At 41.7% G+C, this 24426-nt stretch overlaps 1 protein-coding gene across 1 annotated transcript in view; it reads left to right on the top strand.

Moving 5' to 3' along the window:
* Positions 1 to 4102: 4102 nt before the first annotated feature.
* Positions 4103 to 24426, top strand: part of SLC7A11 (solute carrier family 7 member 11) — a 59002-nt gene continuing 38678 nt past the window's right edge. The window contains exons 1-5 of the mRNA XM_009482928.1: positions 4103 to 4379; positions 7326 to 7452; positions 11559 to 11674; positions 19486 to 19611; positions 21840 to 21939. Coding sequence (XP_009481203.1) covers positions 4103 to 4379; positions 7326 to 7452; positions 11559 to 11674; positions 19486 to 19611; positions 21840 to 21939 — 746 coding nt within the window. The remainder of the gene's footprint in view (positions 4380 to 7325; positions 7453 to 11558; positions 11675 to 19485; positions 19612 to 21839; positions 21940 to 24426) is intronic.

The raw sequence follows: 24426 nt of genomic DNA, 5'->3' as shown, positions 1-24426 counted from the left end.
TCCTTTGACATTTGAAACCAGACTACCGCCTTCCTATAGGGCTGCTTTCTGAGGTTCACAAACAGCTCAGCAGAGAAGATTCAGCTTAGTCTTCTAAACAACTTTTTCATGCCATGCCACCCACACAAAAGAGTTTGGGGCTTTCCTTGCATCTTCAGTCTTGATACACTTTCTTTTTTATTCCTGTGCCTCCAGTCAATATGCCTGGAGGCTTGGCTTGTGACTCTTTGGATTTGCTTGATGCAATAAGCTGATATACAAATGCCCAGAAGGATTGTCTAAACTAAACCTAGAAATTAAGGAGTTTTTGTGGGTTTGAGAAGTGGAAACTCAAGTCCAGGCTTGAATTTTAGGTCCTTCACTTTGCTCTGTGTGTGTTGAAGTGTTCCCATTAAGGGGAATGCTCTGTGTGTGCGTGTGTTTCACAGCATTCCCCAGGGGAAATATCAAAATTGTAGCTTCTTTGGAATCAGATACACAGCTGTGTCCAGGTATTTGGTACAAGCTCTACTAGTGTGAAAAACGGGGCTGCCCCGTATCAGGCATGTTCAGCCCATGAAACACTGTAGTATCATTATTCCCTGTGATGCTGGATTATTTAATTTGCTGGAGTAGTGCGGTGCAGCTGACAGAAATGTTGTGTTATACACACCGTGAAAGGTCCCAGCAGCGCAGCTGGTCCTGGTTAGCAGAGCCCACCGATGGTGGCAGGCAACCAGGACTGGGAGCTGGCTCCTTTGGCTAGTGCTTTAGCTCTTTGCAAGGTGTAGCTTTAGCAGGACTCGTGGGCTCGGCCGATAAGGATTTCTGTTTGAAACAGACAGTGGATAGGTAGTTCAGGGCTGATGGTGAGGTTCAAAAGGAAACCATTTCACAGGGATGATTTCAGTTATGCTTTAAAATGTTTGTTCAGGAGAAAATGTCTATGAATTGAGGGAAAAAAAAAAACAATTAGAGAGAAACAATGAAAGCCTGTGCACAATGCCAGCTGCCATTAGAGGTTGAAGGTTTATTTTCAGAGCATCATTTTTAGAAACATTTCTTCAAATACTTTCATTGGTCTAAAGAAAATTGCACCTTATACCTTTTTGTTCTGCTTTCAGAGTGGATTTTTATGGAAGAAAGGGCTGTTCTGAGCGTTGGACAGGTTAAGCCCTGTGCTTTCAGAAGAGGTCTCTGAAAAGACACTGAGCGTTGTGTGTTGTGGTTGCACAGTGATACCACCGTCCTTGCTCTGTGATGAATAATTCAAATGAAAGTGGCTGGTGGGCTACAAATAATCAGAACAGATTCTGTGAGTATACTGTATAACAGACAGTAATGGGCCTTTTCCAGCTTCATGCCTTCATCAGGACTGGGCTCAGGTGATGGAGAATTCTCATGAAATTTCCAGAATATAACAAATAATCTCCTAACGCTAAATAAGTATTCCCTATCCTGGGTGGAACTGATAATTGGAAAGATTGAACTCAAAGGAGAAAAAGTTTTTTTGTTTGTTTGTTTAGTTTTTGTTTATTTTTAGTGGATAGCATTGAGAAGCAGTGTACACAACAGTACTCACTGGGAAGGCTACGAATAGCATGATCACTAGTAAGCTGCTAGTATTTAGGAAAAAGAGTTTTCTGCATCTAGCCTTCCTTAGTTCCCACCTTAAAAATTTCACTGGGAATTTCATATGGTCCTAAGCTTTGTACGCATGTTATCCCTATGCCATGGAAGAAGTAGGCATCCTTTTCCCTGTGTGGGAGAGCATTAATAGCTATGTCCAATGGGCAAACATGCATTCTTCTGGCTAGTGGTCAAATGAAATTTGAAAGCCATTATACTGTCCAGTATTTTTAGTGAATAGCTGATGCAGACAGCTGGATTGCTGGGAGCTGCCTCGGGATCATCTGGGAGGTTACTGAGTTTTTGGTTTGATCTTGGAACCATCTTTCTGTGTAAATAAAGGGTAAGCATTAGTTAAGAACGATTACCTTCAAGTATTAGATGCTTTCAGATGTCATGTGTTTCTTCGTTAAACAGCCTTTGAAAATTAAAATAAAGGTCGTCAGCCCAACCCAGCTCTGTGGTTAATGCTCTTTCCTGGATTGATTTGATCTAGTTAGTTACTTCAGGCATTTATAATCTTATTGGGGGGCAGCCTACGAAATGTACATTGGGGAAAACAATTCTGCATAGCACACCACCCACTCGTGGCTTTGCATGTAACTGGTGCCGTGAAAATCGGCTTGGTTTGGACTCTGCAGTGACCAGAGGAGGTCCTGCCCTGCCCACAGCTGGGCTGTGCAGTCGCCGACGGCACGCACTGGAGGGGCAATCGCTTCCCCAAAAGGTCAGGCACACGGTGCAGTGACAACGGGAATGTGAGCTTTACAGAGAAGTGAGGGGTCAGCTGCTGCGCACATCAGCAGATGGAGGGAGAAGTAAGATGTGTTCGGGAAATAGGCAAGCACTACCAATATGCAGTCAAAAACTACAATCACTTTGGTTTTTACCTGTGTGCGTTCAAACCAGATAAGCTTTTTTTATGCCTTTTTTTAATCTCAGTGCAAATTATTACAGGTGAGTTATAACTGAAAATATGATGTTTTAAAAACACAGAAGTTTTACAGCTGCAGTGTGTTGATACTCCAGGATCTCCTCTTTCTCACATAAATTTGAAAGCACAGTAGAGCTCTGAGCTCAGTGCCTGCTTTTCAAATGATAAAATGTTTTAACTGGTATCTTTTTTCCCCCCTCAATACTAGGTCCTAATTAAGCAGTAAGAGCAGTAACTGCAGTAATCATTTCTCTTTGCACTGATCTAATCTGAAGCCACGAGCAGCTGCAATAGTTACGCTACGAAGGATTTTTCCCCTTTGGCATATATTGCACAGGCTGTCCCTCGATTAGGTTACAAGTGCTTGAAGGCTATTGATTTTTGCTCTGTTTTATGAGAATGCTCTTCTTTTTAACAGTTTAATTTCTCAGGTTTGAATTTGAATGATCAGGTCGTGGAACAAAAGTATTTATGCATCTGATTACCTGCTTATCTGGCCAGGGAAGCTCTCCGATAACACAAAACCCCCTTTCTGATTCCTGAGCAGCTGGAGATCCCGCGCTCTGGGGTGTTGCCCTCCTCCTACCAGATCGCACACATGAGGTGGCTGTGATCGTTAATAGTATTTCTTAAGGGGAAGTGGTGTTGTGGCAGTGCTTACTGACATCCTAGAAACACACTGTGTGTATGAAAATTACTGTACTGTGGAAATCACCCCGGGTTTTCATTAGGCTGATTTGGGTGTGTTGCTAGGCAACTGGGGTAAGAAGGGGGTTGTATGTATTCTTTAGGCAGGTACAGGTCCCTATAGAGATTTCCAGGTAAGTAACATAGACGTAAGAGAGGCTGATCAACCGCGACACAAGAAGTTAAGCCCCGCAAACTTAACTTTCATTAAGAGGAGTTTTTCGAGAAAGAAATTGGATTAGACCCAGGGATGACGTATCCTGTTTGATTTCTTTTCCCTTTGCGCTCTGACGAGCTTTGTGTTTAGGCAGGCTTTTGTTTCTGGCTCTGAGTTGCTTTAAAAAAAAAAAAAAATTCGGGAGTGTGTCTCGGGTGATGTGCTTAGCTTGATTGGCTCAGTTTGCTTGTGAGTGCTTTGTTCTTCCCACCACCCTCAGGTCAGTTGTGCAACATGCCCCTACCGTTTGAAAAGGGAAGAAAAAAAAAAAAAAAGAAAATGCTGAGTAATGCCAGAGGTTTCTCAAATGGCTGATGCAAACCTGGAGAATTTGCATCATCATTCAGCTGGAGTAACTTGGTATGACAAGAGCTTAAATACAAGTCCACGCGGAAGCTGAGCTGGTTTCCAATGATAGGGCAGTACCAGCTCGCAGTGTGAAAGCGCAGGTGCTCCTGAGCAGTGCTCAGATCGCAGTAAAGGCTCAAATACACTTTAGGAGCTTGCTACCTGTGTGTAGGAGCGGCTGGAAAGATAAGAGAAGGGCAGAGGAAGAGACTAAGTAGTTGGCTACACAGAGAGGGAAAAAAACCTTGAGTTTGTGCTGCGAACTTTTCCGCCTGTGCTTGCTGCCAGTGTGCTGGTGGCACTGTAGCATGTTTAGGAAAGCTGCTGTAACCACGGTCTCTAATGGAAGCTACTTGCAGGGGCAAGCTAATGGCAGGTTGCCCTCTATGGACAGCGGACAGCCAGCCCAGGAGGGGAAAGTTGTGCTGAAGAAGAAAGTGACACTTTTGAGGGGGATATCCATCATAATTGGCACTATCATTGGAGCTGGCATCTTCATCTCTCCCAAAGGCATCCTGAAGAACACAGGCAGCGTGGGCATGTCCTTGACTGTCTGGACAGTGTGTGGTATCCTCTCGCTCTTCGGTAAGTCCCTTAAAAGTTTCTAATTGGTCCAGAGGGGCGGCCGGTGGATTGTTGCTGCTATTTGTCTAATTTTGCCATTGGATAGCAAGGCACAGCGTGGAGCTTGAGGGCCAATAGGGCTACAGAAGGCTTTTGCTGTGTGATAGGTTGTGTGGAGGGCACAGAGGTATGCAACCGCTGTCCCCCCAGTGCCTGGTTGGTAAAGATTGGAAGCATAAATTATTGTTTCTTATGGGTCCCTAAAGGAACAGGAAAGGTAAATGTCCATTTTATGCCATACAACGTGCTGTACGTGTAATGTTTTTCTTCTGGCTGTAAGAGGTAGTTTACGGTTCGCTTGTAAGGCCCCCGGCAGCCGGGAATGCGGGTCACTCTGCTCGAACATCGGTGAAATGCTTAGACAGCTCGACTTAGTTCCCTAGAGGCTACAGCAAGGTCTGAGAGGAATAATTCCCACTGGACGCAAGCTGTATTGGCATGAAAGGGAGCAAAATAATAACACTAATAACCCCTCTCCCCAGTCTTGTATTACTGCTCTTTACTTTTTTCCTCGCTCACGATATTGCCTTGAAAGATTGCGCTGCAAAAGACAGTGTGATGGAAACAAATTCGTAATGCGCGTTTTATTGCTGGCCTGCTTATCGTGACAGCTTTTACTAATTTTGTGTATTTTTGAAGACTATTAAATTCTGAAGAATGCCAGTTTATTTGTTCTGTACACAAAGCCCCCATTCAGAGTGGAAAACCCCACCCTGGCCTCTGTGGGACAGAGGGTCCATTGACCTACTTAATGAGTTAATCTCCAAGAAGCTGAAGAACTAACATGAATATTGGCTTTATTTAAAACAGAAACGACTTGTTTTCTGGCAGGAGGTAAAGAGGACAAACACAGACTAACACGTGTCTGCTTAATAGGTGGAACATGCAAATGCCGCCCTGTGTAAATTGGCTCTGAGCTTAAAAGAAACATGGACTGTTTACAGGCTAAGCCCACCCAAGCCAAACAGACAGTGCAAGCAAGTTAGGACCCGTTTTGGTCAAATGTTGAATGTATTGGTACAATGTGCAGCATAATCTGTCGTACAAATGTGGAAGTCCTGCCTGTAACCGAAGTTCTTCTATAAAGACAGACCTCCGATACAATTTGTAACCTCGGTCTTTAGATTTAGTCAAAGCAGAATTTGCTTAAGCATTGCATTTTTGGCTTTAACTTTAATAGTAGTAATTTTCTGGCTGTGAAATAAAGTCTGTACAAACAAACCCAATCTCTTTTATTAGACAGATTTTCTAGGTCATTTTCCAGATCTTAAGATATGAAGAACTGTGTAATTTGGCCCAGCAAAAGATACTCCCTCTTTCTCTTAATGGACCTGTTATAGTTACATTTTTCATATTTTTTAGGCCATCGGTCTTTTTAATTCCCTGCATGACTTAATTATAGTAAAATCACATGCAAAGATCACTTAAGTTCTTGCTGAGGCTGTGTGTATAACGTGTTTCGAAACACAATTTCATTTTATCCTGAACCTCAACAGAAGAGGCTAGCAAGAGAAAACCTACCAATAGCTTTTTTTTTTTAACGTGGCTGTAAGAATTCCTTTAAGTACCTTTTCAGGTAAGCTGAAGAATACAGACAAAAGCTGGTACATTTTTGCAAAGCCCCAAACAAAGCAAATGAACAAGGATGGAATTTGTCATAACATGGTACGGCTTTAATGGGCTTGTACATGTTATGCGGTTTTGACAACTGTAGTTTTCATCTTAAAGTGCTGCAGCATAAAAGCATGCAGGGAACAGAGCCGAATTAGTTCATGTATGTTGCTGATCTTAACTCTGTGTGATGCGGTGTTTACAAACTTTATCACTGTTTTCATCTGGCTTCTCAGACTCTTCTAGAAAGGCCGCCTACATTTATCGGACGTGGTACACTTCCCTACTGATGCGGGCCGCCTGTGGAGCTGAGAATCCACTGGCTTTGTGGCTGGGCGATGGCTCATTAAGCAACAGTAGCAGATGGTGCATGGGTGAAGAAGGCTTCGTGCAGGTCCTCATAGTTGCACTGTGCTGTTGCCTGCTCCGTAATGGCAGAGGCCGCGTGTTGTGTCGGCAGCAGCCTCGGGGAGCTCTCCGAGAGCTGCCGCTTGCTAGGAATGCTACTAGCGCTGGCTCCAAAGGGGCCTGAACCACTTCTGCATGAACTAATGCAGCAATGTGATGATGATTCGGGCTTTATTTTAATCAGTGTAAATGCACCAAAGGATGAAATGAGCCTCCTGCTATGAAAATGTGAAGTGGTCTGTATTTAAGGCAATGCAGAAGTGAACTGAGCTTGCATGTATTAGTAGTACACAACACTGCACCAGTGTGGAAAAGCCAGGGCTAAACCATCCCCCAGATTTTGTATATAAGATATTGGGAGGTACTACTGAGGAAAATTCTTAACCTGCAATGCCTGCTTCCTTATTTTTGGCCAGTTGATTGCTTCACCCGTGGCTGAGTACAGTTTTCAGGCTTTTCAGAGTACAGTTTTCAGAGGCTGAGCCAGGTGTCTCTGAGGCTGAAGGGAGGTGATCATCACTTGATAACAAGCAAATGTGTCAGAAGGCTTTCACTTGGCGGTGCAGTCAGACTGGCTGGGGAGCCGGGGTAGCTGGCGTGACACAGCGTTTTGTTGTCCCTCTTCACAAGATATGGATGAGTAATGAAATGTGTTGGTAGCAAATAGTTTGTTCAGTGGCTTACGCATAACTGTAACTGGATATATGTATGGTTAGGTTAACTGCAGGTCTAGCTGAATGAACTAAAACTTTAAAAATTGCTTGGAAAAAATGATTAAAATATATCAAAAGTAGCTGTGATACCACAGCAGCTCCATTGTTTAGCTTACAAATGTTTTGAAAGGTATTTTTGGATATCTCTCGTGAAGCCATGGTTTAATTCTCACAGGTGCTCTCTGCTACGCTGAACTGGGAACATGCATTAAGAAATCTGGTGGTCACTACACCTATATCCTGGAGGCCTTTGGCCCATTACCTGCTTTTGTGAGAGTCTGGGTTGAATTACTCGTCATTCGGTAAGTGTATCGTGGCTTTTCTTTGTTTCTTTTCTGATGGCAATATGCTTTTCCGTCATAAAGAAAAATCTCCAATACGCGATGTGCAAAACAAATCAAATATATCTTGATCAATGAGCTGTGTTCTTTTAGTGTGGTTGCTTCAGAGAATTTAACAAAGCTATTTTGCTCATCGGTATTGAAACATTCAAAAAGACATATGTGCATGTATGGGGGGAAAAAACATTGTAAGACAACCGCCTGCCACACAAATTCAGCTACTTGCTTTAATTTTGCTAAGCTTACTATATCCATTAATGTCACTAATAATGCTAATACCCATGCCTATATATAGTATAGTGGAAGAGGTATGTCACCTTTACATTTTTCTCAGTCTTGGTTCTAGCTTTTGGAGTGGTTGCTGTTGTCTGTGGATACAGGGATACTAACTCCTGGTGAAGCTATTGCGCAGTCATTTTCAGATTTGGGGGCCCCATGTGTTCTTTATGTGTTAATTCAGGTCGCCGTATTTTGTTTTTGTGGGGTGCTGGAGAACTTAACTCTTGATTACTATGAAAAGCACTGACTGGCTAAGTAAACCAACATTAAGTCCTTACATATCTAAAACGTCCAAAGAATTGTTTTGGTGTGTAAGCCTGTGGCTCTTGCAGCCCTTGCTATTGTGTAGGTGAATTACAATATAAAGAGGCCAAATCATGGAATCATATCAATAATGTAAATGTAAATAATAATAATAATGTAAATGGATCTTTGTATCAAATTTAAATGTGGCCCTTTGAATATTTTTTTTTTTTTTTTTTTTTTTTTTTTTTTTTACAGTATTGCGGAGGCTGGAGAGCTTGTTACATGTAGAACAGGGCAACTCACTTATGCAAAATGACTGCAGCAATGCTCTGTTCCTGCCTCAGGCTAGGTAGCACTCCTTTCCCCTCTCTTCCGCAATCAGCAAATTAGTCACACAAGCGCAAGCCTCATTTCAAATCACAACTATGTTTACATAATATTGACAAGTTCTAGCATAGACTGTTGAGTTTAACAGCACTGACAGTGCTGAGTCATTATGAATCCATAAATCCTTATCTTGTTTCCGGTGGAAATCATTGTGTATGTCAGGATGGCCCCTTACATCCTCCCCACCCATATGTAACCTTTGAATTAACTGCATAATTTCCATCAAATGTGAAAAAGCAGATGTCTTAACCATATGAACTTTTTGGCAAAAAGGAAAATCAGAGGACACAGACCTACGTTTTTGCTGTGAGAAGCACAGTGCTGTGAATGTAGCTATATCATTGCACATCACAGAATCAACAGAAGAGAGCAGTGCTAGAAATCTCCCTCTTAACCTGTACCTTACTAGGCAGGGGGGACCTTATTAACCTAGGTACAAATACCCACCAGAAACCAGGCTTCATAAATGTCTTCCCTCGCAAAATTATTATTTTTTTACCTATGACAGTGCCCCAGGAGTGCCATGAAAACACTCTTAGTCATCGTGATCTGCCCCACACCCAGAAAATAATCATCTTGCATGGGAAGAAACATCAGTGGATTCGTTAATCATCAAATCTGAGAGGCAGCGAGGGAGGCGTACTTGTTATAACTTGTCATGATCAGAGCAGTGCTGCTGAAACTCTGTGTAGAGTTTTATATCTGTCTCCTGCATCAGTAAGCTAATTGGCTGCTGCTATCAAAGAAGTTGAGACCTAATAGGTATCTAAGTTTTTGTCAGTAGATGATGTTGCACACACACTTCTCAGCTAAGCCATTTTTTCCTCCAAAAGATTGCAGGTTTATCACACCCACAGGCTGGTGGAGCAGCTGCAACCAAAATAAACATTTCCTGCTCTCATGTATCTTTTCAGCCACTATTTTCCAGTGTAGGACATACTTAAACTCTGCCCACATACTGATTAAACTATGCCAGCATCACCTGCTGTTTAGAAGTGCCTTACACTGCGCTGTTCCTCATCCAGTACAAGTAGGACATTTTCTTCTCTCCAAAAGTCAAGTTGTGGGTATGTTACATACCTTTATAAAAAAAAAAACAACAACCCCAAACCCAAAAAAGCTAGTTTTCAAACAAGTGAAGACAACCATGTGAATGCATTGTCTGTAGCGCTTAACTACGGTGGCTGCTGAACACGGGCTGGGTGGGAGCGTGCTGCCAAGTGAGCGAGTCACGCGTGTGGCGTGTGCGCTATACCTGCTCCTTTCTTGGTGGCTTTTTGTGCCCCATGCCCTTCAATGAAAGCTGCTAATGCACTTTCTGTCCGCCCCTGAGCACACAGCTGTTAGGGGGCTGCCAGCCTATCTTTAGGATTGCGGTCAAAAGGAAAAATGCCCCATTCCTTCAACTTCCACCTCCATTGATCGACTACACTGCCAGCAACATCTGCCCTTGCAAATGTGGGACTAAGAGAGAGACAGCTATTTATTAAAGGCATAATTTAGCAGCTATGTTTTTTAAAAACATGGCGTGGATAGCAGCGACTGCCTCTTTAAAAAGGCCTTTCTTAAAATGGGAGGGAAAGGTCCAAGTTCTGGAAAAAGGAGCTGGGACTGAGAAAAAAAAGTCTGGGAAAACTCCAAAGATCTTATCTTTCATCTGATCCAGGACTCTTCAAACTACTTCTGGCAGGCTGCAGTATTTAAAAGCCAGAAGCCTGGTGATCTTCTTACATAAATTAGATATATCGCACCAAGGTGAAATCAGTAAATATATGTGTAAATCCAGCACAGAGGATATTTGGTCCTTGAATGAAGGCAAAAGTTGCAAAGCCAATTGTTGGCCAGTGAAAGGAACAGTCTGTGTGCGTGGGGGATGCATGAGCAGCAGCCCTCTCTTGCCCACGCAGAAACTTTCTGAGGAAGATGCTTCTGTTCTGTCCTCCTCTGCAGTTTGGTTCAACACAATGTGTGACATTTTGGTTGAGTCATAATGTTTAGAAAGTGGGTTTTGTTTTAATGGCGAAACTCTTGTGTGGAAAATTCCTTTATCGTTCGATGGAGAATAGTAACTTCTCTGCAGAATTTTTACACTGTCTGTAGCATTTTTAGCACCTATATTTTTACTAAAATTCTGTAAGGTGAGGCATTGCGTTATTAAATGCTGTAGAGTTTTTCACAAGAAATTTGCATGGACTCTTGCTTAACTAAAAAATCCTTTGAGGCCGAATCATATGCCCTTTTGTCCTTATTGTGTGTGAGTGTGTGACGAAGCACAGATGCCACCAGCTGTCCTAAGACAGGTGCAATTGTCCTCCCAAACCAAACGTGAACAGACCGCTGGAACTGTAACATGCAGACAGTGTCTGATCCAAGACACAGGGTAGTTTGCTGTTAATATGTGCCAGTGCTAAGGCTTCTGGCAAACATTTAGCTTGTCTCAAAGAGAAAGGCTGTATGAATACTATATTTCAAATCTGTAAATGCAACAACTGCATGCCTGCCTTTCTTCACATTTCTCTATTTCATGGTAGCTGCTTTCTGTACTTCGAGGATTTTTGCTCTCACTTGCAATGCTAGGAAGTTGTTAGTCAATAAAAGGAACAAGTTCTGTTTGCGTTTTAGGAAATCCCATTTTCATTCATTTTTTGCCTTGTCTTAGATTTTAATAACAGACTTGGGTTGGTTTTGGATACTTAGTAAAGCAGAATTCTCAGCTTGATTGAAATTGATTTGCTTGTGTCTCTGAGGGGTGAGATGTACCCGGCCACTAAAATTCATCCCTCAACAGCTTTTACTCAGGGTTTTGCCCATGTAATCTAATTCTGGCCATGTTCTCTTCAAGTGAGTGAATGAAGGTTTCTATTAATACCCTTCCTTTCTGTTTACGGCTGCTTCACAACACGGAAGTTGTAACAGCAGTCCTGGTAAGAAGTGTTGCTACAAAGATCAGAACCACTCAGCAAAGCTAAACTGCTTGTGGTTTCCTGCCACATTCAGAAATCCTGGTACATGGCAGCGTAGTTACAAGCAGGCACCAAAATTAAGTACCGTTCACAGTTCTGTGGTAGTAAAGTTACAGCATGATCCCATAAGGCTATTATCTATGTACTCTTGCAGATTAATTTTGTGATTTGTTGTTGTTGTTTTTACTCTAGCCCTGCTGCCACAGCAGTGATATCGTTGGCATTTGGACGTTACATTTTGGAACCTTTCTTTATGCAGTGTGAAATCCCAGAACTTGCGATTAAACTTATTACAGCTGTTGGCATCAGTAAGTATCCAATTTTAGGTTTCAAGGAAGGGTAAAGATGATGCAAATTGGAAAAAGAAAAAAAAAATAATCGCATGCTGAACAGGTAGTTGTTTGATATGAATCATTACAAAATGACTGTGTATCCAATGCCAAGGGCATCAGCGTGACTTTTTGCCTGGGTTTGTGTGTTTGTGAACATACGCAGTAGTAAAAAGAATAGCAGACTTTATTAATGGCAGGGAGAATCTATTGCCAAGGCTGATTCTGTTGCCACTTGAATTAATGGCGGAACTCATTACTTTTGTGGAAGCAATTTCAGTCCCTAAGAGATGGTGAGCCACTGCCAGAGATATGGAAGAATGATTACCTGATTTTAAGTGCTTTGCTCTACCTCTGTTTTAGAAGGCAATAGAGTGCCAAGTATGATGCCATGAAGAAATGTAGTTGTCTTGAGTGGAGCACAGGCAACATGAGATCATCTTGCCTAGTCCCACTCTGTCCTTCACAGCAACAAAACTTACTGAGGCACTTGTGGTTCAGGAAGCAGGAACCCAACTGATGACTTTGGGAGCAGGGTGTACAGCCTGGTGAAAATGCACCTCTGTTACCAGCAGCTCGTCCGACTCTTGCTAATTTTGCAATTAGTGTAAAAGGGACCATTTAGGGCTACAGAGAACGAATGATTGCCAGTGGAAGGAGGGAGGCTACCCTAAGCCCAGGAGCTTTACAGTGTACCTGGGCTGGCGTGGGAGGCTGCATGAAATGGGAAGGCACAAACCGCGATGCGAGTGGGACTCTGGAGCCCTGTGCTTGTAGCGCTGGAGGCTTGTTTCCAGTTCTGTCTGGTCACTGGGGATGATGCTCCTTGCACACGTGTGCACACATTCACATTCAGCTGTGCTGGGAGGAGAGTGCAGAGTAGACCTGAGTAATTAGTAACAGATTGTTCCTTTCAATTTGGTCAGTGCACATATCAGAAACAAAAGGACCGGAAAAAGGAATTAAGACATGCAAGATGATCAAAGGCACACAGGAGACCCCTTCAGTTTTGCAGAATAATAGGTTCAGATGACTTTTTCTTTCTTTGCGGTAGGGAGTTCAATTGACACTGAATTTCCAGTCTCCAGGTTACTATGGCTTTTTGTAGGAGCCCTCTTGATAAGAGTTCCCTTCTGCCAGGAATGTTAAAAAAAATCAGTACGTGACTGCATTTCTTTCTAACTTAATTATGCACAAACTATAGGTTTCATAGGAATAATTGAATTAAGGGCTTGAATTTTGAGGTCAATGACTTTTTATAGCTACATCTGTCTAAAATATTTCAGTGCGAGATAAGGGTGAAACAGATGTTCAGTAACTTCAAGGTCACTGAGACAGAAGGAATGTTAAGTGAGGATTCCATCAAAGTGTTTTGTTAAGTGCCTGTGATTCAAGCACAATAAGTGAACAATTTGACATAGGTTTTAATTGCTTTTAATTTAATTGAAAATCTGTGTGATAAGCCAGGGCTTCGCAAAGTAATTAAACAAAGAAGTAGCATTGCAGGGGGGGTGGAGTTATGCTGAAATAATTACAGCCTAAAGGGAGAGTGGAGTTCACAGCAGACTGCTCTGATGGTGAGCGTGGGTCTGTACAGCGCAGGTAGGCTGAGCTGTCATTTCATCAAAAGAAGGGATTCTTGTACAAAGTTTGTAATGGTGAATAGGACAATGCTGAGGGAAACAGACTGAGGCTTTACCTTTATTCCTTGCAGTATGGTCTACAGTGGGGTTTCATTTGTAGTAGTTTTTGATCATACGCTACACTTAAGCTCAGGGATGCCAGAGTGTATGACTGTTATTCTTGTATAGTAAGAATTAGCTGTTGTGGTGGTAATTGTTATGAACGTTTTGTATTGTGTGTGTAGGCAGGGTGACAGGTAAGATTAAGGTGTTTCTAGGCAGAGTGATAGGTAAGATTAAGGCGTTGTTGAGCTGAACAGACACATTGGAGCCCTGAAGATCTTATAATCCAACTTAATGATGCCAAAGGTAGTGTTTGCTTCACTGAAAATTTTAAGTTCATCAGAAAGTGAGCTGGTGTGCCTTTTGTCTTCTTATCCACTCCTGGTCCCTTCTCCCTCCTGTGCCTGATGACAGAGTGCTCACTGTGTATCTGTCTGTATTGCATGGGGGGAAAGGTAGCGGGAAGCACCATTAAACTCTGTCCTTGGGTGACACTTTGTTCTGTAGTTTTATCTTGTCATTTCTGATCATACTAGAAAAGGCAGGAAAAGATTTTGAAAAATCTCCAGGTGATCCTCTGCCCCCAACACAATCAGCGTATCTAAACAATTTCTGACACATGTTTGTCTAAACTGGTCTTAAAACCTCCAGTAGGGGAGTTTCTAAAGCCTCACTTAATACTGTAGCTCATTTTTTTGCTATCCTTGTCACAAGACAGCTTTTCTCTCTCTCTCTCTTTTTTTTTTTTTTAACCTAAACCTAATTTTCTGCCAGTTAAACCTATTAGTAAAAGATTGCCTGAGATGGATGCAACCAGGATTATGATGGGGAGTGGCAAATACTGTTGATCCTTTACCAAATGCAAACAAGTACTTCTTGTAGAGGGGCTGGAGCCCATTTTGATCCACACCATTCCACCTTAGTGCCTCTGTGGTAAAAAACGGAAAAACAGTGCTGCAGAGAAGATGTAGATCAGATGAGAGCTAAAATGGAACTACTGGAGATGGTGACCTTTAAAAAAGCCCTCATTCTTAGTTTATTATTCATAGGAAAAAAGCATGTGCTGGGCACAAAATTCCCCTCGAAATCACATCTGTTCTGAGCTATTTTGAACAATCTGTAGAAGCAAATTTTCTGTTCCACAATATGGTGCTTTCATATTTTATTTTTTTTTTAAAAACAAAAAACAGTGAACCAAAAAGTCCAAACATTTCAATGGCTCAGTAGAGAGAAGGATGCTTGTGTGGAGGTTCTCTTCAGATACCCCAGCTTTCTGAAACTCTGATGCAAAGGCTGCCTGTTCTTTTCAAACTTAGAAATCAGTTTAATTCACTTGGTATTTCTCAAGTGAGTCTCCATGAGAAGAAAAACCTAGGCAAATACTGGATATGCATATATCAGTCTATCTGTCCATCTGCCATAAACTTTTTCTAAACTCAGTCAATTTAACTGTACCTGAGAGAAAAGCAGACATCTCAAAGATATCTAATTACTACAATTTTTATGAAAATAAGCAGCCAGGTAGAGGAGTGAGAACCTGGATGTGCCTCAGCATAGGGAAGGGCAGCTGAAGAAAATGCAAACAGGAGATGAGGACTTCTAAATGCCCAGTTTTGAGTTGGACACTACAACCCCAGGACACAAAGCAGAAGGGATGCTCTCTGCATTTGTTCTGATGCTGAACATGGTCTTTTTAGGAGAAAGAGTTAAAAATTAATTTTTCTCTTTAAGTGCAAGCTGGTAGACTCCATATTTATTGTTTCTTCCAATGAAATTGCAAAGCATGGTGATAGACAATGTAAAAAACCCCTATATTCATATATTGCTTTATTTGTATCTTTTAATTCTTCTCCTAATAGTAAGCTTAAATATGTTGCTAACAATAAGGTATAAATTATACTGTGCCAGAGGTATTGAACTGTACTATCAATATGTAACCTGAATAGATACGCAATCTTAACTGAGCCTGTTCTAATCTTCTCACCTAGCCTCCATATCACAAAGCAGATAAACAGGTCTCAGCTGTTAAAAACTGTGAGACTGAAAGCAGGTTACCAACTAGCACATGTTTTTGCAGTTTTTATATTCATTCATGCATATTTTGAGCATTTTAATTTGCAATAATGTATAATTTTCCCCTGCTTTTTTGAGGTCTGCCAGAAAAACATAAATACCCCAAAATATGGCTGTTAGAGGCAATATTATGCTTGAAAACCAAGGTCAGCTGTACAGATCTTTCAGTGCTTGCTGGCAAATACTCCAGCCCAAAACTTTACTTGGATAAATTTGGTGTGTATGTGTCTATAGTTAGTTGCTTTTTTGTTTTTCCTCTGTCATGGCAGATATTACAGACATTGCTCTCTACCGCTGACAGTTTTCAGACAAGCAGTTTAAATTAAGACATCTCTTGGCTTGCAGGGATAGCAAAAGATGCTCTGATGGGTGCTTTTGTGCCTCCTGTGACTTCATTTTAATTGACGCATTAAGGATCTGCAAATTGCGGGTATTTTTTGCTTTGTGTGAATGCCTTGACCCTAAAAGCCTGACAAGTTAGGGGAGGGCAGTTTCCTTGGTTTCCTGCTGAGGCAATGGTACATATGTTCTTGAAAAGTAGGCCAGGATGTAATGTTTACTGCTGCTTCTCCTATTAGATTTCATTATCCATCTATAGCTGTGGCTGTGTGAGGGAAAGAGATTGTGAAAAGCGACATGATCGGTGTTACCATTGTGTTTGATTGTTCATGAACCCCATTTTGTTCTCCCTCCATACTCCTCTTGGTTAGGATTCATCTCACTTTTTAGTTAGGTGTTTAGTTTAAGGCAATTGTCTATGCTCCCCATAGAGTTAGTGGAGAAAGAGGGAGAGAGACACTTCCTGAAGGCAACTCATCTCATCAGAGATAGGCATCTGAAAGAGGTGTTATTATTCATCCTCTGGAGGTAACTGTCTCTTCATTGAGGACGCAGCCACACTTGATGCCTGACTTTCAGTTAGCAAAGTTAGAGATGAGTTCTCTTTTCAGTGTCCTTTTTTTCTGGGGCGTTGCTGTTTCCTTCTGATCTTTGGTGTGATTCTGTATCAAAGTATCTGCAATCAGTTTCTTGAAGTACCTCCATAAGGCCCTATTCGTAGAAGAGAGGTGTTGAATAACGACCATAGTCCCAAGATAGAATTTCCTTCTTGAATCCTGGCACAGGTGTCATATTCTTTTCCTGCTCTTTAGCAGCTTTCTTCATGACTCCTCCATTGCCTTTCACTATCCAGTTGCAAACACAACCAGTATGGTGCTGATACACGGTAGCAGTATAAGCCCCGCATCCTTCTATGTTATGCACGTAGAACTGCTAAGACTGAGTATTATAAGATGACTGTAAATTCTTATAGCCTATTAAGTCCAAGAAAATGAAATTCCGAAAAATACCAAACTGGTCTCAAATCTTCTAAGTACTTAAGTCTCAGCCCTGCAACCTGAACTACTGTATTTATGCAGTTGTCCGACTCTGCAAGGGACTTACTCTTATAGAGGATCATCAAAACCAACGACACGTGCACTGGATTGACTGTAGCGTCCCTTCAGCTTTCCGATTAAGTTGAAGGTCCTTACAGAGTCCGTTTTGCTTTCGTTATTTGATTAGAAAGCCTCAGATGAAGCATTTGGCTGGCTTGAACTCACAGTTGGGGATGGAGAAGGTTTTAACACTCTCTTGTGAGCAGGCTGTCTTCATGAAAATACCAGCCTGCATTTTTTTTCTTTCAAGCTAGTGTAGCTCTCATACAGATTTGGGTCTTGTCATTTGTGTGTGGCTGGCCAGCAAGAAAGGAAGGTTATGAGTTTCTGTGTGAGTTGACATTAGCGTTCATACTGGTTTGCCATCCAGTGACATCCTCATATGTGTATCAGGAAGATGAAACCGATGTATTAGAAAACCTTGAGGAGGGCTCTCTGCAGGGAGGATGCTCACGTTACCTGTTCTGACCTGTGTAAGGTAATAGACAGATTGCTGCAGTCAGCCTGAACTCTGAATAAGCTGGACGCCAGATCCTGCAGGCACTTTCTTACACATAAAACACTTCCTTGACATTTTCTTGTGGCCTGGTCCCTGCCTGGGCTTTGTCTTCTGGGAAAGAAAAGTACGATATCCTGAACTTTCTCGGAAATTTGAAATAAACCAGTGCTTGTTTATGGCACTGGATTTTCTTTATAACTTAAACACTGTTGGTCAAGTGAATATTTTAAATATATTTTGCTTAAATGACAGTTGTCAACCTTCCTGGTAATCAAGCCCTAGGAAAAGAGGAAGAGCCTCAATCGGTGCTAATATTCAGCAGCAACCTAAAGGAATCTTTCAATATTTAAATAAGTGAAGATATGTCAGGGTAGCATTGGGACAATAGAGTAATGAATCAGGCCCCTGGGATTTTCTGTTTCCTGCCACGTACAGGTATACATGGAAGTAATAAAGCAACAAATAAGTATTTGGATCTCAAGTGATACTTTGCAGAAGTCTAAGTGATTTCTGTGTGACTTAGAAAAGAACAACTCAGTTCTGAAATGTGGTGAAATACAGAACTGGAAAAATGTTTTGATCTTTAAGATCTTTTTTTGGTGAAAAATTGTCATTAATTGATGTTGCAAGTTTATGGTGACTTTGGTAAATTATTCACTTGAGAGTGGGGGCCTCTCTTTCCCAAATACTCTTTATATTTTTTCTGGAATTTTTATTTTATTAAAAATCTCTAAAAAATACATTGGCATCCAGATTACTTGGAATTTTCTCCCTTTTCCATTAATCCAAAACCTACTTTTGGTTTAAACTGAGAAGAATTTTTTATGATATATTTTTTTGGTCTTGCTGGTGAACAGAATCTGTATAAAAGATTTGGGATAAATCAGTGGGTTTTGCTGCCAGAAAGCTTGTACCGTGCCAGGTTTACAATGCCAGCTCATACAAACTAGCTCCCAGACTCTGGCAGGAGATAGCAACTTGTGGTTTTATGCGTCCCAAGATGTGTGATATGGCTGATGATACAGACAAACCAGTGCTCTTGAGAGAGCTTAAAGTACAGGAGGACTGATGAGGAGCTAATTCATTAGCTCCATATGATGGCAAGAAAGAGAAGATGAGTGAGCAGGCTGGTTTGACTACATCTGCCTTTCCCTGCAGCAGAGGGGGAAAGGCACTTTTTATCTAGTGAAATGACTCACGTTTTCACATTTAGGTAAATACATATATTTTTTAATAGCTAAACTCCTTTATTGTTTCTGTTTTGCCAGGGTAAATGTTTAAATAAGCTAGAATAACTGGCACTCAAATGATAAGACCTACTGTTCTCCTGTCAGTCAGTGCTGTAGTAAAGGCCAGAAGATGCTCTCCCTGACCCAGAAGGAGATGCAAGCTGAGTCGGCAGGACATAAAATCCCTTCTCACTTACCTCTCTATGTGTTCGTGAGGTGCAGACCTGGGCTTTGTTTTCAAGAGTAAAAGGTCTCTTTTTCTTCACCAATTCCCAACAAGGATGGGCACATTACTTGACTCTGGCCCTCCCGTGTCTCTGGTGGTATGGCAATAAAGGAGGAGAAAGAGTAGAAAAGAGGAGCTGGGTTAAATAAGGTAGTGACAGACAAATTCTTGCGGGACCTAAATGGGGGTGAGAAAGTTTAATATTATTATTAATTGTTACTGTTTTCTGAAAATGCAAATCTCTACTCAAACCAGCACTGATACAGAAATCTGGAGTGACAAGGGTTGGGCAATTAATTTCTTTCATCCAAGGTAGGGTCCTGCCAGCCCATTATCTAGCAACAGCTAACGATTTTGGGTAAATAAAACTGTAATTTGGTGCAGAGGGAGGCAGGCAGAAAACAGAGAGACGGATGGGCCATGCAGTGGGTCAGACAGAGGGGCTCAGCTCAAGAGTTTCCTGTGGTGTCTGCAAGGGGAATGTGAGAAGTGGGAGGGCAGCAGCTGGAGAAGGCTATCGGGGTGTACTTCCTTTAATGCATCAGGATCTATTGTGTGTGTGGCCTCTCTGCTGGCAAAGAGTTTTGTGGTGATTTCAGCGGCATGAGTATTTCTTTCTGACTTTTCTTTTTCCCCTTGCAGCGCTGGTGATGGTCCTGAATAGCACGAGTGTCAGCTGGAGTGCCCGCATTCAGATTTTCCTTACCTTTTGCAAGCTTGTAGCAATTCTGATAATTATAGTCCCTGGAGTTATCCAGCTAATTAAAGGTATGAAATGAAAAGTAAATGCTTTTAAAGTGCTTTTATCTTTACCCTCCCCAGTCTTTTCCCATCTGCCTCCACCAAATAATGCTTATAGCAGCAAAATCTCTTAATTAGTCTATGCTTGTTTAACTGAAGCTCTGTACTGTCATGTAATTGATTAGAAGTGGAACTACACTGGGATGAACTGGTATTTCCTCCAGCATGCCAATGAGTCTATTCAGATTAGACTCGGTTTTCGAATGAGCGACAGGATTGCTCTTTGTAATTTGCCTTTGGCATGAACTTTGTGAAAGGGGCAGAATGGGTTTTAATGGCAGATGGGCATACCCCTCCCCAAAGCACACACCTAGTCCAGGCAGAATATGTCTCCTTTAACCGGGCTAGTGCCTAGTCCTGTTTGGTATTGGGTATGTGGTGGTGGAAGGGGCTCAGAATTGGGGAATATAAGAAAGAAACGGTACCATGGATGCTGTTCTACCACTTTGGTGATGTAAATTGTGAAGTTAAAGGTGCTGTGCCGGCAAGAGAAGCTGTAGTTAGCTGTTGCTTTCATGGGCTTCCCGCCTGCAAGTACTGATTGTTCATGCTGCACGCATGCTTTACTTCCAAGTGAAAAACTAAAGCATACAGCTAAAGGCAATAGTCTGGGGCTAACCCAAGCATAGGAAAGGAAAGCAGAAGTGTTTGGAGGGCCAGAATTACTCTACAGACTTTATCAATGTTGCTGCATAAGCAAGGAGCGTGAAAACACGCCTTTGCTCTCCCCAGCGGCACCCAGCATGGACATGACCGCACAGGCCTTTCCTTGGCTTTCTGGAAGTCGTGTGGGTAAAGCCATGCTGGCAGAGAAACTCTTTTCACTGACATACACTCAGCTACCTGAAGAGGCTTTTCCATTGCAGCCCTATCAGCAGTGGGTGTGAGATGGTGACAAGCCCCAGCTCACTCTCGTTACAATAACTACACAAAGCACAAGGAGCCATTCAGCACAGAGGGTCAGAACTGGGAGCACTTTTTAATGAATTGGTGGCAGATTTTATCTAACAAAAATTATCGCAGTTGTTGGCTCTGTCCCTGGGGATGCTCTTTTATGATGCTTCACAAAGCCTCCCATCTGAGCCAACAGCACAGCATTAGGCTCTGCGGGTGAGCTCAGTTTCTCTGGGACAGGCAGTTCTCTGTGGTTAGCAATAGACTCTGAAATAAAAGTTTTCCTGCGTAGCACTCTGCTGATTCACTATTTCTGTTTTCATGTTTTTCACTTCCTTTCTGGCTGTTGCAATTCGTCTTTTCTCATCTCCTTTCATGTGCAAAATTTCTCTCTGTTCCCATCTGCCCCATTTTTCCTAGACCTTTGGGGCAGGCCAGACCCAGCTTTGGATGGGTTTTGCTGCCCTTAAGTAGCTGAGATAGAGTCCCTGATTCCCCACTGGGATCTTCCTCTGGCCGCAGCTCTTCCCTTACCTAAAAAGCCTCCACCTCAGTGGGAATTCTGACTGAGGGCTCAGTAAAAACCAAATAAAGGGTAGAGGATTTGTCCTCTTGCTAATTTAAGTCTGAATTAATTCTGCTTCTTCCTACTCCTTTTCTGTGGAGGATCATTGCTTCTCAGGAAATTTGGTATATTGTAGGGAGGTCTTACATACCACAGAGCACCTTGTAAATGAATAAGAGCATAACATAACTCTTATGTGTTTGCATTTACAGCTATGTAATTCTTACTTAGTGTAATATTAATACAGTACTGACTATAATGTGATAGGGAGTTACTAAATTTTTCAGTGGTAGAAATGTTTAAGATATTGGGTTTGTTTACCTTAAAAATGTTTTTTGTGAGTGAAATGCTAGCAATGTTCCTTCTGATCAAAATGTTAAACAAGTGAAATTTTCCACAGCAAAAAAACTTACAGAGCTCATTCTGCTCTTTCATGTTGACGTAAGTCACTGCTGGAGATGACAGTGCAGTGAGTGTCATCAAGCTCAGAATGCTTTGAAAAAGACTAATAGGTCAAATTCTGCTATTGCATGACTAGGGACACCACAAAACCTTTTACAATTGCTGGCAGCCTACAGCTGCAAGGGTTGGGTCAGAAATTAAGGTCAAGGGCAGAACTTGAAGTCAGTAAACTGTTGGGTGATTAAATGTTCCATGGCGTGATATATTTATTTGCTTTAAAGTAGTAGGTGACCAAAGAGCTTATTTTTCAATATTGTTTTTGTTCATGTTGCAGGAGAAACACAGCACTTTAAAAATGCCTTTGCAGGGAATGATGCCAGTGTTATGGGATTACCACTTGCTTTCTATTCGGGAATGTATGCCTATTCAGGCTGGTAAGTTGTTGAAACCTATAAGTATTTGTGCTGAAAACAGACACTAATATGCTCTAACAAAGACATTTATTTATATGAAGACATGGGTAGCACATTCTACATCTTTTGCTAAACTGTATCATGTAGTAAGGGTAGACCTCACCACTGGTCCATATGCTCAGTAGTTATTCTGCAAGCAGCTCTACAAATGAAAGATTTTTCTCCTCCAGTGTACAATAGGCAAACACACACTGAACACTAAAAAAATCAGACTTTGATTTCTGTTCTTAAGACTAGAAATAAAGGCAACAAGAAAGGAATGTTCTTAAATTTTCATTAGGTATTTTGATAAAAGGATAAAAGGAAAAACGAAGCTTTAATTTTTGTTGAACAAGTCAGTAATTACAAGAAAAAAAAAATCTATGAACTGTTATAAAGTGGTGGATATCCATCCCACTTGTGTGGACCTCAGCCTTTGCTTTGTAAAAGCAATATTTGAAGAATAAGAAGCAAACCACGATAACATCAGTATAGACCACAAAACAAGGTAAAAAACCTAGATTCTTACACCTCTTGCTCTGAGAGAACTGGACCTCGCTTAACAAGAAGTGCAACTGGCTTCCACAGAAGTCAAGAGCTGTGAGCTCATTGACTGTGAGCAAAGGTATGAGAATCTGCCTTCAAGTATCCTGCTCAGAACTTTCTTTCAAGTTCTTTCCTTCTCCCCTACCAAAGTACACAGCGGCTGGTTTGAAAGGTGCTGCCACTCTTCGAATCTGCCTTACGATTTATTCATGCTTAGGGAGGGCTCCACATTGCACAGTGCCAATGTGCTTTTGCAGCAGCAGTGTAGAGGGGGAAAAAAAAGACTACAATGCACAGAGTGGGCTTATTTTGAGATAGCTTTGTCTGCAGGTCTTCCCTTTCCTTTCCATAGCCTCACAGGCAGCCAAGTTCTTTACCTTGCACAAAAGGCGAGGGCTGAGAGATAAGGGTTTTATTTATTTAATTCGGAGGGACAATAGGTCGAGCATTTGAGCTCTCTGCCTGTCTGTAACTCCCTGGTTGCAGGAGCATTATAAACATGCACACTGAAGTACTGAACAGAACTTTTATATTAAAGGGGGGGGGGGGGGGGGGGGGACCCAAGAGAGTCCAAAGCCTTTATCTGTGATAGATATATAAGAAAAGAGCCTGGCATTTTGAAGCCTCAAAGAAATTGAACTCATTATGCAGACAGCCTCTACCTTCCTCCTTCTCTCTCATATAACCGCCTCTGTCTCTCATATCTATACATGTGATGGCTTCTTACCTTTAAAATATTAACCTAACTGTATGTTTTTGTATGAAGGCAATTTTAAAAGCTCTTTAATATTATTCATCACTGAGGCAGGGTTTGTTTACTGTAAAATGCTACATCAAAAATACTGTTATTCTGTTGCTTCTTTCCAATTTCTTTCCATTTTCCACCTAATGTTCCAAACCCCTACAATAAAAATCATCTCTGTTTTGCCTTTATACCTTCTGACTTTTATTTCAAGGTCCTTATTTGCCACTTATAAAAGAAATTAGCAGGAAAAGACCTAATTTGGCTAGTGGTTCTTCCCAGCTGCCTATTTATCTTTGTCACCAGCTCAAATTGATTGCCTCAGAGCACAGAAGAGCAGACCATTAAGTGGAGTGTCAATACCCTTGCACTATCAGTTTCTTGGGGCTAAATCAATCAAAGAAGCTGAATGTGAAGGAGTGTTGCAAGTGTTGGTGTTGTGTCCCACGATGCAGGCAGAATTTTGTGCATAGCCTATGAGACTATTAAGTTTTAATGATACAGCTTTAAAGAACAAAACAAAGGTAGTATTGCTTATATGTGTGGGTTCATCCTGCAAAGAGCAGGTGTAGACTATTGGGTATATAAAATGCTGGGTGAAAAAGGACAAGTAGAGAAAAGAATGCAAGGAAAAATGTCTTTGCATCAGTAAAAGGACTGATGCAGGGCTGTCAAATTACTTCTGTCTAGAAGCAGGACTAAGACCAGAAAGAAGCAACTGAACGTCTTACTCATCAGAAGCCATCTCTCTTTTGAACTATCCCAACCCCTTCTTTTGTGCTTTGTGCACTAGCAAGTTTAGAAACAAGTACTGAGGTTGTTGTATAAGATGGCAAATCTAGTTTCTGCAGTATTTCAAGCTCAGTCACAAAATCACAGTTTTTAAAACCGTGAGCCAGCGCTAACTCGTTGTGCTAACCCAGATCCGGTCCAAAACTTGTGATGGAGAAAAGTTCCCAGACTTTCCATCGGATCAGGTGCCATTTGTTTATTCACTGTAGCACTGTTGGGTCAGATATAATTTATCTTCCTGTATCTGTCCTAAAAGTAGAAAGCCAGCATAAGCCCTGTATTGACTGCTTTGTTTAGCCAGGATGTGACTTTGTGCCCGTACCTGAGCCAGGCACATCTGTGTGATCCAGTGATGCACAGACTTAGTGCTAATAAATGCAGGACAGAGG

Source organism: Pelecanus crispus, chromosome 4, assembly GCF_030463565.1.
Source record: "Pelecanus crispus isolate bPelCri1 chromosome 4, bPelCri1.pri, whole genome shotgun sequence".
In the NCBI taxonomy this organism is placed as follows: Eukaryota; Metazoa; Chordata; class Aves; order Pelecaniformes; family Pelecanidae; genus Pelecanus; species Pelecanus crispus.
The sequence above is the reverse complement of the archived record's forward strand: the minus strand, read 5'-3'. Positions and strand labels throughout refer to the sequence as shown.